At 39.8% G+C, this 16,439-nt stretch overlaps 1 protein-coding gene across 18 annotated transcripts in view; it reads right to left on the bottom strand.

Annotated features, from left to right (window-relative positions):
• LOC127977884 (ryanodine receptor 1) overlaps positions 1-16,439 on the bottom strand; it is a 98,313-nt gene that overhangs the window by 43,625 nt on the left and 38,249 nt on the right. For all 18 annotated transcript variants that reach the window (XM_052583073.1, XM_052583072.1, XM_052583079.1 and 15 more), the window contains 34 exons: positions 16,204-16,351; positions 15,846-16,051; positions 15,512-15,686; positions 14,574-14,782; positions 14,123-14,475; positions 13,899-14,028; positions 13,646-13,806; positions 12,714-12,876; positions 12,517-12,603; positions 12,179-12,405; positions 10,123-10,567; positions 9,473-10,033; positions 7,865-8,065; positions 7,665-7,776; positions 7,374-7,517; positions 6,953-7,226; positions 6,077-6,194; positions 5,838-5,970; positions 4,960-5,054; positions 4,735-4,870; positions 4,464-4,647; positions 4,256-4,367; positions 3,907-4,027; positions 3,589-3,758; positions 3,291-3,511; positions 3,112-3,202; positions 2,893-3,033; positions 2,647-2,810; positions 1,658-1,736; positions 1,478-1,567; positions 1,240-1,380; positions 1,079-1,156; positions 910-985; positions 665-788 (listed from right to left, as the gene is read on the bottom strand). In XM_052583073.1, the coding sequence (XP_052439033.1) occupies positions 665-788; positions 910-985; positions 1,079-1,156; positions 1,240-1,380; positions 1,478-1,567; positions 1,658-1,736; positions 2,647-2,810; positions 2,893-3,033; positions 3,112-3,202; positions 3,291-3,511; positions 3,589-3,758; positions 3,907-4,027; positions 4,256-4,367; positions 4,464-4,647; positions 4,735-4,870; positions 4,960-5,054; positions 5,838-5,970; positions 6,077-6,194; positions 6,953-7,226; positions 7,374-7,517; positions 7,665-7,776; positions 7,865-8,065; positions 9,473-10,033; positions 10,123-10,567; positions 12,179-12,405; positions 12,517-12,603; positions 12,714-12,876; positions 13,646-13,806; positions 13,899-14,028; positions 14,123-14,475; positions 14,574-14,782; positions 15,512-15,686; positions 15,846-16,051; positions 16,204-16,351 (5,870 nt within the window). The remainder of the gene's footprint in view (positions 1-664; positions 789-909; positions 986-1,078; positions 1,157-1,239; positions 1,381-1,477; positions 1,568-1,657; positions 1,737-2,646; positions 2,811-2,892; positions 3,034-3,111; positions 3,203-3,290; positions 3,512-3,588; positions 3,759-3,906; positions 4,028-4,255; positions 4,368-4,463; positions 4,648-4,734; positions 4,871-4,959; positions 5,055-5,837; positions 5,971-6,076; positions 6,195-6,952; positions 7,227-7,373; positions 7,518-7,664; positions 7,777-7,864; positions 8,066-9,472; positions 10,034-10,122; positions 10,568-12,178; positions 12,406-12,516; positions 12,604-12,713; positions 12,877-13,645; positions 13,807-13,898; positions 14,029-14,122; positions 14,476-14,573; positions 14,783-15,511; positions 15,687-15,845; positions 16,052-16,203; positions 16,352-16,439) is intronic.

The raw sequence follows: 16,439 nt of genomic DNA, 5'->3' as shown, positions 1-16,439 counted from the left end.
TTCCTTCCATTGTGAAAAATTGTGTTTAGACCAGTTTGTACTGGAAATTATGAATTATTTGTGTTTTATGTGATTTCAAAACATGCAAGAACCTAAAACAGGGGTCTGCCATGTATGGCACCTGAGCCAACACTGGCATGGAGAGGGATAATCATTCACACGTGAGCAATAGCAAAAGAGGTGTGTGTGTGTGTGTGTGTGTTTTATAGTTAAATATAGTCCCTCGAACCTGAAAATAGTATGTGTATGTTTTGCTGTAATGCTTCTTTATACTCACACGGCCTGGTTTATTAAGTTAGGAGCTATAAAAGCTATAAATGTTTATTAAAGTGTTTGTAATTTTACATTTTATTATGTATTTGTTGCTCTTTCAGCATTTTCAAGTCAGTATACAGAGTTCTTTATATGACGGTGATGTGCGAACTACAACATTTACACACACATACCATAAACATTTAAAAATGGTTATGTATTAGATGCATAAATCCTATTTTTAAACAATCATGGCACAAAAGGTTGCTGACCTCTAACCTAAGAAGAAGAACTGGAGCTATGTTGGGAAGTACAGTCTACTTCAACGACTGCCATAATAACAGCAACAAGAAATGGTCATTTTCGACTCTAGTCACTACAACATTCATGTTGTACGGCATCAGCTGTGTACCTGGTGACCGCGTATCCATTAAGCTGAAGGAATTTGAGCAAGTCTTGGGCTTTCTCTCTGTCTCTTGTCTTCTCCTTGGCCGTCAATGTGTCATATGGTACCAACAAAGGATGGGTGCCACCACCTATTAACACAAATAACACAAGAATCTAGGTGATAGCCCATGGGATAAATTAATGATCAATATATCTGAACATTATTTTGTGCAGTCAACATGATACGCTGAATAAAATAAACAATTATACCCTTGGATTGCAGCTCCATCTTTTTCTTGCGGCCCCAAGTGTTATGGTAATTCTCAGCAAGTTGCTCTGCCATGGACTGAACAGAGGGAAACACGAGAAGTGAATCAATCACAACGCTTTCTGAATACCAGTGTTATAGTCTTATACTGAATTAATATAAAAACCATACCTGTAGCTCTCTGGACAAGGCCATGCCTGTCAGTTCCACTGGCTGGGGAGAGTAGCCCTGGCTGGGATCATAGGTGGCCTGCAGGAGATGCATATATTTGTATGGATAATTGGTTCATAAAACATGCAATTTTCATCTTCTTTGTTTCATCTCTCTGTTACCTGAGCAGTCTGGGAGATCTTTCTGCTGGCCTTCACTTCAGTTTTCTCAATTTCTCCATCTCTGGCTTTCTCCAGAGTCCATTCCCATGCCAGCATGGCCTTGATGGACTCTTTAATGGGCCAGCGATAGATCTCTTTATCCTAGAGAGAGAATTCAAAAGAGAAGTTGACCTTGTTTCTGGAAAACCAACTGTAACGGCCAACTGACAAGGAAGATTCAAAGAACATCTATTCAGACCTTCTCTGAGAAAGTCTTGTACGGCCGCAGCATGGGGTGAGTTTTGCTGTTCTCATCTAGAACCTCTCCATATGTCCAGTTGTTTTGGATCTGGAAGATGGAAGCAGAAGGTTGCAAAGCCTATACCCAGTCCCACAATGCTCTTGGCTTTCACAAATGAGCATGAATGCTCATACTAACCTTCTCAAAGGCCCATTTATCATGCGTGTGCTCGGCATATTTGTTAATGAAGGCATCGAGTCTCTCAGGAATGATGGTGCTGCAAAAAGGAAACATAATTGTTCAGCTGCTGTTGCTGTGGACTCCCTCACAACAATTCTCTCTGTTAATGTCAATGAGTTTAAATGTGATCAGCTAAGGACTTTTTTTACACCTATTCAATGTGACTATACAACTATATAACATACACCCCTTGTTTCACAGACAACCCTAACCCTACTTCCAGACTAAAATGCAAGTCTGTGCGGTTTCAACTGAAAGAAACGTGCACTGATTGATCTTAAAACATATCAGTACATTTGCCTTTGTGTACATCAGTAAAGGCCCATTTATAAAAAATTACTCAAATGACCTAAATTAACTAGTATGGCCAAATTCTGGCTTAGAATATGCCCTGTCTGTGAAACCAGGCCATATGGTAGCACTTTATTTTACAGTCCTGTTCCCCATGTACATACTATGTACTTATTATAGTAATTACAGTAACTATGAAATAACTAGGTACTAACCCTGAACCTACCCCTAAACCTAACCCTACCCCATGTTGTTACCTTGTATTACCAGAACTTTCTTAGAAAAATACACTGTAAGTACACTATAAGTACATGTAAGTACACATACTGTAATATAAAGTGCAACCCAAACTCCTATTTTGCAGCTCATTAATAGTTAGTAAAGTAGTTGTTAAGCTTAAAAGTATGGGGTAGGTTTTTTCAAATTGTTATGCAGAATAAGGCTTATATGTGCTTCATGAGTACTAATAAACAGCCAATATACTAGTGATATGCATGAGAAACTAGTTAATAGCTAGAATTGGTCCCTAAACTAAAATGTTACCATAAATCTGTATACATACATTAAATCAGAAATCTGAAATGTGCTCAATGCTCATATATAAATGCTAAGATGCTAAATTAATACTGTAATTGAACTAGCTGATCATTTCTCACTTTGTTGTCTCCACTGGTTTGGGGTCAAAGTTTCCCTCAGCGTCGACTGATGCTTTCTTCTCAGTCACAGATGAATAGCTAGCATCCACATAGTCTGGAGGGATGGCACCCGCAATGGCACAGATGCAGAGCATGGCGATCTTAAACAGCTCTGCATCGAATTTCTACATAGATGAGATGGTATGTAAGTGTACACAAGCATTTCAGTTCGAACTTGTCTGTTGAGACTATGCATGTCTGTCAAACCTTGTGTGCGAGGGACTCAAAGATGCCCCAGAAGAGTTTGCGAGAGAGATGCAGCTCTTCCTCTGATGTGACGCCAAAGTTCGCCCATCCATTCGGCAGGCAATAATACTTCCAGCAGCGCTCATAGTGATTGGTCAACAGCTAAATGAAATAAAAGCACAAAATATGAGCACAAGAAACAGATCAGTGCAACTAATTAAACCAACTACACTTGCATACCTTGAGGGGCATCTTGGCATACTCGTTTAAGATTGGCACATCAAACACCAGCCTTCTCAACAGATGCTGCAACATAGATGGCCGCAAATACCTAAAACACACAAACATTCCTTTATTAGCTATAACATTTGATGTTACCATTTCTACATTTGAGCGCGGACGTTGCGGATCGGACTAACTTGACAAGAGACATAAGGCAGTCCTCGATGACGTCCCTCTGGGCCTTGGTAAGGGCACGGCCACGGGACAGTCTGTAGATGGTGTGCAGCATTGAGTCGATCATGATGGCACGGTGGTCTGTGCCAGCGAACAGTGGGGCACACTTTGTGAGCAGAGGAAGCACAGCTGAGCACAGGTAACGGTTTAGAGCCAGAGCCATCTCTGTGGTGCTGAATGCCGCCTGGAAGATCACAATTAAGATCAGTGATCGGTGTATTGTATTGTTTTGTTTTGTTTTATATTATATATATAGCTCACCGTATCTAGAGAAGCTGAGGCTCTCATATCGGGCAGGAAGCCCACTTCTAGCACATGCAACAGGAAGTCCTGGTTATCAATGCCATACACTCTGTCCAAGAAAAGCACCATGGAGGCTTTGTGGTCTGGCACGAAACTCGCGGACATTTTTGGCTCAACAATCTGGCCATCTATGAAAAGTAGCACAGGAAAAAATAAGAAGAGTTGAGTATACAGGAGTTGTATGGAAGCCTGTTTATATCTCGAAGTAAAAAGTAAAACAGACAGACAAATAAAGATTAAAATAAGAAATGGTCACATGGTGATCATTCTGAGTACCTTTGCCAAAGGTGGGGATCTGAACAGGAAGGCTGATGACTCCCACCAGGTCTTCAATGGGTACGAGAGACCTCAAGATAGCTCTGATTCTCAAAGCTTCGCCTTTACCTGCTTGGATCAACTGTGGGTAAAGAACAGGATTAAAACTGAAGTCCATATGAAATCTAAAAATATGACCTTCATCTTACACACTACCATTCATAGAAATAAACTTATTTTAAAATCTAATATCATTTCACAATATGACTCTTTTACTATATTTTACTATATACAAAAAAAAACACATATATCAGAAACATTACATTTCTCATAGACTCCACAGGTAAATCTTTCAAGGTGTTTTACTTACATGCATCTCAGGAGCACAGCGACCCAGCAAGTCAATAAGAGCCGAGTAAAATGACATGATAGCATTTCCAAGATGTACTCTGTTCTCTTCATGTTGCTCCTCCCCTCCAAACCTGTGAACCAATCACAAAGGACAAAAATTCAGTGTATATAGATAAAATTATATTAATAATAGTTCAAATGAAAAGGAAAAATCAAGCATTCTTTACATAAAACGTCTGTCCTTTTTAGGAGTTGGCCCATCTCTGGCAGGGTCCTCGGAGATCTTAATGGCCTCTTCGATGGCAGCTAACAGACCTGCGCCACCCTCTCCTCTCAGAGCGGGGCCGAAGCACTCAGGCCGACGAATCAACAGACGAACAACCACGTTGGCGTTCTCCTCTACGCTCTCACCTGTATTTGAGGACACAAACACAACGTTTAATAATGAATGCCTTCCAACCGAGGAGTTAGAAATAGAATTCGATTTAATATGCTCACCATTTACAAACACAGCAAAACGTAGGAAGTCCAGATATCTCTCTCCTCCACCTGGATTCCATCCGATGTCAGGGTAGCCTTTAGACAGAAGCATGGGGCACATTCGAAGGCCGCATCCAGCCAGATACGTCACCACCTGAGTAACACAGTAAACATGCGATTTTTTTAAATCTCACTTTACCATAGAATCACAAGCTACAAAATACTGTTGGTTCAGAGCATTACCATCTCAAGGTCTTGCTCTTGAAGAGCCAGTGCAAGCTCATTGTTGTCAATGCAAGATGCAGCAGCAACATCCAAAGGAGTAGATCCACGCATTCCTAAATAGCAACACATAAAAAAAGATATAGATATATATATATATAAAAGAAAAGGAAAGAGTAATATTATGCTCCTAAATTGCATAATTCTTTTATATTTATTTATTTATTTTTTAGGACCTAGATGCATTAAGTAATTATTTACAAAACTCTGTAACACTTTACAGCAAGGTCTCATTTGTAAAACATTAGCTAACATAAACTAACAATGAGCAATGTCTTTTACCATATATATTAATTTTTGTCAATGTCAGTTAATCAAAATGCATTTGTTCATTGTTTTACTCATGTTAATTGAATTATGTCAACAGATACGTTAATTTAAAAAAAAAATATTAGTAAATGTTGAAATTAACTAACAATGATAAATTCTTCTACAACATTAACCTTATTTAATGTTAATAAATGGATTCTTATTGTAAAGTGTTACCAAGAATGATAACTACAATGATGACCATGTCAGCATCCACATCAACACACAATGAAGTTCTATTTATTATAAGTGCACACTGCATTTATGTAATCTGCTGATTTAAATATGAAAGCTTTTAAACTGGATTTGGATTTCAATTCGCTGTCAATGTTTTTAGCATTCATTAGCTGGAAAAAATCATTCTGAAATTGATTTCAATGATATCTTTCCTCAGTGTTATATTGTTATAGCTGTGCTGTGGACTTCTATAACAATTAGAATTATTGTTATACTGTAGTTATCATTGGTGTGAACAGACCTAACAATAATACCAATATGCTGTGTCAGTTAAGGTTTACAAAGCCACCAACCGAGTCCAATGCCACTGTTCTGCAGCAGGTATGAGAGGTGGTCAAACATGGAACGCTGGTTCTGACGGCTGATCCTGCAGAAGTAGCACAGGAAGCGACAGCAACTGGTAACCATTTGCGGGAATCGTATTTCCTATAGACAGAAAAAAAGATTGGATTATTTTCCAAGAAAAACAATTTTAAACATTCAGTATATATATATATATATATATACAGTATATATATAAACAGGAAAGTACCTTAGAGTCTCCTCCACCTCCCAGTACATTGACCATAACCTCCATGACCGTCTCATGCATGCCCAGAGCTCGCATCAAGTTAGGGTGCTGGTAGAACAACTTGTTGTTCATGACGTTCCTATGAGACAAGAGACAATATGCATTTGAAATACTACATATGATACAAAATATATGATGTCCAGTAAAAACATAATGACTCTGGAGAAGTTCGGGGAATGAGAACCAACAAGGTACATTACCATTTGGGGTCATAAACATTTTTTTTTAAAAAGAAATCAATACTTTTATTCGGACCACAAAACCACTCATAAGGTTTTTTTTTATTTTATTTTATTTATTTATTTAACTGAGATTTATACATCTGAATAAAGCTATAAGCTATATAAAAATAATAATAAAAGATATACAAAAGAAGTGAATAAATAAGCTTTCCATTGATGTATGGTTTGTTAAGATTAAAACTCTTGGAAACTATTGGAAAATCTGGAATCTGAGGGTGCAAAAAAAATAAAAACTATTTTATTTATTTTTTTAAATACAAAAATCGCCTTTAAAAGTAGTCCAAATGAAGTTCCTAGCAATGTATATTACTAATCAAAAATTATGTTTTGATATATTTACGGTAGGAAAATATATATCTTCATAGAACATGATCTTTATGTAATATACTAATGATTTTTGGCATAAAAGAATAACTGATCATTTTGACCCATACAATGTATTGTTGGCTATTGCTACAAATATACACCAGATATTTATATATATATATAAAATATTTCACAGTATTACTGTTTTTACCATGTTTGTATCAACTAAACACAGCCTCTACATGGATTTGAAAAGTAGGATATATATCCAGGTTTTTGATGTACCTACCCAATGCTCTGAATCATGAGCCTCTCCTCTTCCGGGCCCATCTGTACAATGAGAAGAGAACGGATCTGTCCCAGGCACTCTAGCAGGTCCATTGTGTCCTGTATGGACACACCGCTGATGGCATAGGCCTTTGGCAGGGCACGGATCAGCTCTCCCAGAGCATCATACTGCCGATGAAGAAGACTGAACATGAGCCGCACCAGCTCAGGGTTCTGAATAAAGGACTCCTGTGCCCAGTGGATCATTGTGTGGGATATCAGTTCCTGTAAAGTACCTGAGACATAAAATGTTCTGGACTTGTTAGACTAACACTTAACATAGTACAATTAAAAATATATATATTGATCTTTAACTGCATTCATTTGATGAGGTCAAACTGAACGACCTTCTCATCTCTAGATGTTTTACTTCATTTACTCACTAGGTTTAGGCTCTTCCTCTGGTTCTGGTTCCTCTTCCTCCTCTTTCTTCCTTAAGGTCTTTATCTTCTCCACTAAACTGAGTAGTCTCCCTCTCAGAGACGCCTCTACCTCTTCCTCCTCTGCTTCTTCTTCTACGTGTACACCTGAGGTACAAAAATCAACAGAAACTGAATTAGTTGTAGAGAATTTGATCACAAGATGATTTTGCAACAGCAGCTGCTTTGTGTTTAGTTTTTGTAATGTGGCCATAAGGTTGATTTTTTGTTTTGTGAGATATTTTGAACACAGACCACAGTGATTCAGCAGCTCATCGTGGAAATTCTGGAGGGTTTCCCGCACTTCCTCTGGTACAGGGCAATCCTCTTCTTCTGGACTGTGCTTGAAGTTAGTCAACATCAAAATCTACATATATGCACACAATCAGTGATAAGTCACCCTGAAAGCAAATCTAATCATAAGTGGATTTAAAGGGAAGAGTTGTTTATTATACCTGTTCCAGTGGAGGAGAGCGAAACTCTCTGGTCCTGCGAGCGGTCTCTGCAGCAGACATTGTAAATGCTCTCATTAGGTCATTGTATCGTACACGCTGGTTTGACTGGATCTGCTGTACAAATTTATCAGAGAATGCCAGAATTGCCTCAACTCTGTGTCTGAGCTCACAGTCACAGAAATACTGTAGAAGGGTACACATCTGAAAGAGAGGAAGAGTATTGGCAGTATTAATACAATTACATTTAGTCATTTTGCAGACACTTTATCAAAAACGGCTTACAATTGGGGGATACATAAAGTGATTCTTCTTAAAAGGGCAAACAGACCAAGGAAGTGCTTGTAATACCAAGTTTTAGACATTGTTCAAATAAGGTACAAGCTAGAAAAAGAAGGAATAAATAAAGAGAAAGGTGTTTTATTTTATTTTATTTTTATTTATTTTTTTACGATGAAGCCGAGTAGTTTCGAGAGAGATGAGTTTTCAGCTTTCGCTTGAAAATAGTCTGGGATTCAGCATTCCAGATAGAGGTGGGAAGATCATTCCACCAGCCAGGAATGGTGAACGAGAATGTTCTGGAAAGTGATTTTGAGTCTCTCTCTGATGGTACCATGAGGCGTCGCTTACTAGTGGATCTGAGACTACTGGAGGGGATGTACACTCCTAATAGTGAGTGGAAGAAGGCTGGTGCTGAGCCTGTGGCTGTTCTATATGCAAGCATCAATGTCTTGAACAGTGCAAGGAGATAAAGAGAGGTGTAACATGGGCTCTTTTGGGTTTGTTGAAGACCACTCATGCCGCTGCACTCAGAATCATTTGTAGAGGTTTGATTGTGTTTGAAAATAGAAATGACAAGGGCCTGGATAGGAAGTTGTGCAGCATGCTCCGTTAGAAAGGGCCCGATCTTTCTGATGTTGTGCAATGCAAACCTGCAAGATCAAGTGGTTTGCAATGTGGTCTTTGAAGGTCAACTGGTTATCAAAGGTTACGCAAAGATTTCTGATCGAAGTTGATGGGGAAATTGTAGAAGAGCCTAGCTGGATGGAGAAATCATACTGTAGAGTTGGAGTGGCAGGGAAGACAAGAAGCTCAATCTTTGCCTGACAAAAATTATTTGCCTCTAATAAAACATACAATCTAGAGAAAATACACATAATATACAGTATATACAATAATATGAAATTTATATTCTAGGCATATAAAAATATGTAGTGAGACAGTCAAAAAGATAGATCAAAGAGAGATGGAGGGAAAGACAAATAAATGAAAGTGACATACAGCCAAGTATGGTGACCCATACTCAGAATACGTGCTCTGCATTTAACCCATCCAAAGTGCACACACACACACACACACCGTAAACACACACAGTGCTGGTTTGGTGCCTTGCTCAAGGACACCTAAGTCATGGTATTGCCGGCCCGAGACTCAAACTCACAACCTTAGGGTTAGGAATCAAACTCTCTAACCACTAGGCCATGACTTCCCAAGTACTGTATGATAGATAGATAGATAGATAGATAGATAGATAGATAGATAGATAGATAGATAGATAGATAGATAGATAGATAGATAGATAGATAGATAGATAGATAGATAGATACTTGCCTGAAGTTTGACAGACTCTGGCAGCTTCATTTGAAGCAGTCCCTCCTCTGGAGCCTCCTCTTCCTCCTCTTTGGCCTGCTCGCCTACTTCTTCTGCCTCCTTTTCCTCCTCTGCTTTTTCTCCATCCACCTTCTCTCCCTCCTCCTCCTCTAATGCCTTCTCAACCTCTTCTCCTTCCTGTCCCTCCTCCTTCTTTAGAGCTTTTAGCTCCTCATCCTCCTCCTCCTCCTCCCCAACTCCCTCATCCACGGCTTCCTCTTCTCCTTCAGCCGCTTCTTCTTTTTCTTTCACCTCCTCTCCTTCCTCCTTGGGAGCAGCTTCCTCTTCTGGTTCCTCTGTCTCTCCTGCCTCCTCTTTCTTACCGAACACATTGGGATCAATCATCTTGAGAATGTGCTTGACGTCTTCATCGTTGAAGATGCCCATTATGAGGAGGGTGCTGATCAGTTTGAGAATAGGAACGAAGTGAAACTCAACGCTGCCCCCAACAGGATCACGCATGGCCTGGCTGCCATCGAACACGGCTTCAGTAAGCATGTTTAGAGCCTTGGTCTTCAGCTCCTGTAAGGAATGAAAGAGTGCAGATGTTAACAAAGAGATGATCTGTCTACCAACAATCAGTTTTGAACTCCATGGTATCCTCATCGTACCTGCAGAGGAATGATGGGGCTTATGGTGTACAGATCTGGGTCGGTACCCACAAAGTTGATGGGGGAGAAGTGTAGCTTGGGTCTGAGGCAAGTTGTGAGACCCACTCCTGGCAGGTCATTGGCCGCCTCTGCATCGGGGAAAAGCGTGATGCTCAGCGTCTCTTTTGTCATGGGAACAATAAACTCACGATTGGTTCCCAGGCGATTACGTTTGGCTGACTCCAGGTGGATACTGATCAGAAGGTCGTAGTAGCCACTGCGGAGGGGGCCAGGCAGATAGGTGTTCTCGATAGCGTAGAAGAGCTGTGATTCGTCCACATGGCTGCAGAGGGCATGGGCCACACGGTTGTTGCCCAATGCACACACAGCACAATAAAGCATGAGAGTGTGATAGTGGAACTTCAGCAAGTCATGCTGTTCAGACAGCTCCAAGATGTCGATACACCTGAACAAGAGAGAGAAACACATCCACTTTTGAACAACACACAAGTAGATAAATAAAAATTGGCAAGACAAACTTTGATGTTAGCTTGACAAAGTCTGGCCAGAAAGGAATAATACATTTATACATGGACTATTTTAATGATGTCCTTACTACCTTTATGGGCCTTGAATGTGTTTGCTGCATTGCTGTCTATGCAGGGTCAGAAAGCTCTCGGATTTCATCAAAAATATCTTAATTTGTGCTCCGAAGTTGAACAAAGGTCTTACAGGTTTGGAACGTCAAGAGGGTGAGCAATTAATAACAGAATAACATTTTTGGGTGGACTATCCTTACTATTTAATATTGTTCAGCAAGTGGTTGAAACGGGTACTGCAGTCCAAACTGAAAGTATTTGAGAAAGTTGTTTCTCCCGCCCCCTTCTCCACAGGTTATGGAAGCTACTATGGTACTCAGGGGCACACTATGCTCCCTTACTGGAAATAACATTACATTTCTGAAGCGTGAAACATAAACCACACAAGCCAACTCGATAAATATTATGACTTGATAAGATTGATAAGACGGACCATTTAATTTTTTTTATTTCATCATAAACACACATCACTAGACAGGTAATGAGAACATCTAATGTAATCTAATCTAACATGATTTAAAATTAATATCCGGTGAAATGTTGTAAGAACGTGTAACAGAGCAATGTGTTTAAAGAGATTAACAATAATCTAAAAATTATATTGACCCTGCCTGTTGTTTATTAATTCCTGTGATGAAGTTCTGCTATGCTTTCCGTTGATGCTATACGTAATCATTGGAGTAAGTCCGTGAGTCACTGGAATTCGAGTGATCACTGTCCCAACATACAGTGAGTCAGGGAACTGAATTTGTTTACACAATCTACTGATTCATGAGCTAGGGAGTCGATTGAGATGCACCCTGAGTGATTGCTATTTGGTTTCTAGGGTACAGCCATGTGGTTTATAGGGTGTTCTTGGTGGCTGCTAGGCAGTTGCTAGGGTGTTCATGATCATTGCTAGGATGTTGTTATGCAATTTATAGGGTGGCTTTCTGGGTGGCTGCTAGGTGGTTATTAGGGTGTTTTAGATTGTTGCTACATGGTTGCTAGGGTGTCCTGGATGATTGTTAGAGTGTTCATTGTCACAGTTTGGTGGTTAACAGGGTGCTGCTATTAAGTTGCTAGGGTGTTCTGGATGTTTGCTAATGTTTTTGCTGGGTGGTTGCTAGGGTTCTGTTAATTGTTTGCCAAGATGTTCTGGATGGTTGGTAGTTAGTTGCTATGGTGCTAATGGTTATTGTTAGGTGGTTGCTAGAGTGTTGCTATGTGTTTGCTGGGGTTTTATAGGGTGTTGTTTCTACTTTCTAGGGTGTTCTGGGTGGTTGCTATATGGTTACAAAGTTCCATAGATAGATAGACTTCTTTAGCTGGTCAGGCTGGCTTGGAGACCAGCTGAACAACCAGCTAAAACCAGCTTTGCCAGTCTCTGGGAGACCAGTTTAAAACCGCTTAGGCTGTTTTTTGCAGTTTTTTTTTCCTGTGGGGTAATGTTTTCAAATTATTTATTTATTTATTTTATTTTTTCCTTTCTCCTGTACCTGTTCTCTTCAGGTATATGCAGAGCCATCATGGTGAGAGGTTCTGTACATTCCACCATCCAGCCATGCCTCTCGCTCACCCGCCCCACTTTTGGATCCAGGAAGTGGTCAGGCATCCGGCTCCAGATCACAGGGGTCAACATCTCAACATCCAGCCGAGGAGGACACTGGGGCACCGGGTTCTTGCGCTCACTACGGAACATGGCTGCCGAAAGAGGCATGATATTCTATGGGAAGGAGAAAGGAAGTGAGAAATTTAAGGCTACAAATGTTTAGTAAAAATATTTTTAAAAGAAAGCTAATGACTTTCAGTGCCAGAAATAGTGGATAGTGCAGACCTTGAGTTTTCCGAGTTCCAGCTGCAGCATGTTCTGGCTGGTCGGCAAAACAAACACAGCTGGAAACAACTTAGTGTTGGGCTCCACCTGATAAAGCATATGTATAAATATGAGTTCGTATTAAGAAAAAGCACTCCTAACAGTGACTTTTTAAGTGCCACTACAGTTCTTCCTTTAAAGAGAGAAGCTTCACTTACCTGGTAGAAAGTGTTGATCTCTTTCCCATTGGCTGTGAAATTCATGAGTCCTGTTGCCAGGTCAACCAAGCAACCAATCACCACATCCTCCTGGCTGAACCTCTGCTGGGTGCTGCTGCCAAACTCTCCTCCCCACACCATATAGCAATTACTCCTCCTCATACTGATAAGCAAACATAACATTGTAAGTGTTCTTGAGTAAAGAAATAAATATTTGTAGCTTAATCAAAATTGTCAACGTTTGTTCTTTCTTTATAATGAGTAATTTTATTTAGAAAGGATGAATACATTTCTATTTTAAAATTATATTTTAAATAAATGTTATCCTTTTCAAATAAATAGTGTTTATTGGGCACCAAATCAGCACATAAGAAGGATTTCTAAAGGATCATGTGTCACTGAAGAGATTTCAGCTTTGACATCACAGCCATTAATTATATTTATAATATATTTAAACAGAAAATAAATATTTTAAATTGTAATGATATTTTACTGTGAGATTTGTGCTTAATATAAGAACTATTTGCCAATTTAATTAGGTTCTCAAATACATTTATCTTGTTTCAAGGTTGTTTAGATTTTTATTCAAAATCTATTTTATTAAAAAAAAATTCTAGATCCCAAAGGTTTAAATGTATGTTGTATGGTAGATGCAAAATACTACACTGAAAATATGAAAAAAAGTAGGCATCATACTTTAAAATCTTTTCTTTTACTCCCAAAAAATTCTGATGGTCAGTGACTGAACTGGGCCACTGGTGCACTGCTCTTACATCATCAAAATCGATATTCACCTACATCACCTCACTATACCGAACATTTATTTTTAAATAAATGCTTCTCCACACTGCAGCTTCTTGTATTTGTCCTTGTTAGCCCACATTTCAGTAATTTGACATGGCAGATCAGTGAGCTGAATTTTTATATCTCACCTGTCATGTATATTGCCCTTGTCATCTCCAACAGTGACAGTGACAGTGCGGACCTTAGACAGGTCAAAGTTGAGGTCATACATGTGGAAGTCTGGGGTGACCCAACCCACCCATACCCCGCTAGGTTCTTGACCGGCGAAGATACGGACTGAGTAGTAGTACTGCACAGTTGAGACAGGGAGAGAGACGCATAAGTAAAAAAACAAGAGCGAAGAGTATGTTATATATAACAGATCTTGTAATGAACACTGACTGTGGTCGTATTGAGGATGATCTCTGGGTCATCACGATCATCAGGCACCACATCCTCAAACAAACGGGGCATAATAGGTTGAGGTGGAGGAGGGGTGATCATGGCTGCCTTTTTAGCTTTAAACAGGAAGCTGAGGGGATCATTTGGAGGGTGTTTTTCAACATTTTACATTTTTTAAATATACAATTATCTGCATAAACTTAATAAAAGTCCTCAGATCTCACCCTTTCTTCTTTCCTTTCTCGGATGCAGTGTCTTTGTCATTTTCCTTAATGCTTTGGATATCTTTGGGCACGGACGGCTCCTTTTCCTTCTCCTCCTGCTCTTTGCGACTGGCCGACTTCTTCAGCACCTCAAAGTCAGAGTTGGGGTCTACCTCCAGCACCTGATCTTCAGGGATGGTGAGGGTTCGTGTGAGGGGGGTAGTGCCTGCTGGCACCTTGAAGGTCAGGTGGAACTCTACAGGCATGCTCAGTCTGAAGAACATCATGTCTGTGTTGGCATTTTGGGATCCAAAAGTCTTGTGGGTTATTTTAATACAGGGAGCGCTGTCTACGGTTCCATCCACACGAGAGACCTACAGGTCACAGGAAGACAGTAATAGAGTAATACAGTTGATATGTATATTTTATCTATATCTTTAGACTCAACTAAATTGCACAATAATTACAGTACCTCAATGTGGTTGTGGTCGGTGGGCACTGGAACATACTGGGGGAGGCTCTTACTGAACCACATTGTGATGTCTCTCTTCATGTTGATGGCGAATGGCTCAAAGCCTTCTTGGAGCCCACAGATGGCGAAGTAGCGTAGGCTGCTAACATTCTGACCCAGGTTAATACGGCCAACCTGAGAAAGACCCAAAGTGCAGACCGGAATAAAACCTGGAGGGAGAAGAACAAAGAGAAGAAGCTGATTTAGTAGTGTGTGTGTGTGTATCGGGGTTTTGGGACTTTTTCCACTATTAAATCATAATGTATGGTGTTTGTGATGCTCAGCATAAACTTTAAATGAGTTCACATGCAAATTGAAAGGTTTCTGTAGTCATGAAATGGCCTACTAAAGCCACGTTCACCCTATTTAATCCCAAACGGGATTCATTATTGCATATCTTGTGCCAAAATTGTCGTCAACATAAAAGGTGTCATATTAGATTTTGAAGAAAAAACCCAGAGAATAACTTAAGTTTTGCCCCACCATGGGTAAAAAGATATTTAATGGCTTAAAATGTAGCATATGAATCATATGGACATTTTTTTATGATGCCTTTTTGTCATTTTGGAGCCAAACAATAAATCTCTAAAGAAAATATATTTTGTTATTGAGGGGGAAAAGAAAATATAATCCAAATATTATCTGGACTGGAATCCCTTTCTTTAAATGTTTCTTTAAAAAAAAAAAAAAAAAAAGTAAATTATCATCTACACAGCTTTTTAAATCCAAGAACCAGGATTGATCTGTCTATGGAAACAAACCTTGTGAAACTCATTCAAAAACGAACTACAGACTTTTCCTGACCCGCTAAATGAATGCTTATTAAACAAAACACATTATCCTGCAAAACAACACATTGAAACCCCATTGATGAACAACGTTATAGCCTAAATCCTCACCGTCTCCAATCTCAATGTCTTTGAAAGCCATTTCAGAGCCAGAATCGCTGATCAGCATCTCTCCATTAAGAGTGAACATAATGTTCATTTCAGTGAGGTCTATCATGCACCCGACCACATCACCAGACTGCCATTGACGGCCAAATGGCTCATTACCAATGTGCCATCGCTGAGCCTGCAGGAAGAGCAGAGGAGAGTAAATCAGTGTTTATTGCAGCTATCCAAAATAGTTTGTCAGCAACTTGTGCGGCACACAAAATGTATTGGTCCAATTAGCTGGAACAGCCTGGTACCATATAACCCATCAGAATGAGATTAATATGACACCACTGACCCTGTTTCCATTAAAGACATAGGCCAGCTCATCAGAACCAAGCTCAACGTCAGAGCGGACGTTCGGTCGAGCCCAGCCAACTCTCATCTCTCCTGTGGTCACGGCCTCAAACTCAAAGTACCATTTTCCTGAGGTAACAGCATACTGCTTCTCTGCCCTGAAGATGCGCACTTTATCTCCACGAGTGTTCTCATCACCAAGACCACCTGTGGGGAAAAAGAGAGATTAGGACTGCAAAAACGATACAGATACTGTACCAACAAATATGTATCTGAAGTTGGGCAATGACTTCATTAAGGTCTGTTCCATATTTGTGATGGTAATAGTGATAGTAGATGAGAGGAGAGCAAAGACTCACTGCTCTCCTGATCCGGGGGCTCGATGTTGTATCCATAGCCAATCAGAGTGCGCACAGCGTTGTTCACACTGTCTCTGTTCGTCTTCTTGGTTCTCTCATCCAGGAGGTTGTAAGGTACCAGACGAGGGTTACGCTTATTCAGAATGTCCTGAGGGTCACAAGGTTAGTGACAAAGAATTCGTTTTTGAAGTATTATTAACTAAATTCCAGGGCACAGAAAATCAACAAAGTCAAAG

This window comes from Carassius gibelio, chromosome B18 (assembly GCF_023724105.1).
Source record: "Carassius gibelio isolate Cgi1373 ecotype wild population from Czech Republic chromosome B18, carGib1.2-hapl.c, whole genome shotgun sequence".
NCBI classification, from domain to species: domain Eukaryota; kingdom Metazoa; phylum Chordata; class Actinopteri; order Cypriniformes; family Cyprinidae; genus Carassius; species Carassius gibelio.
This window is presented reverse-complemented; position numbering and strand designations above follow the sequence as displayed.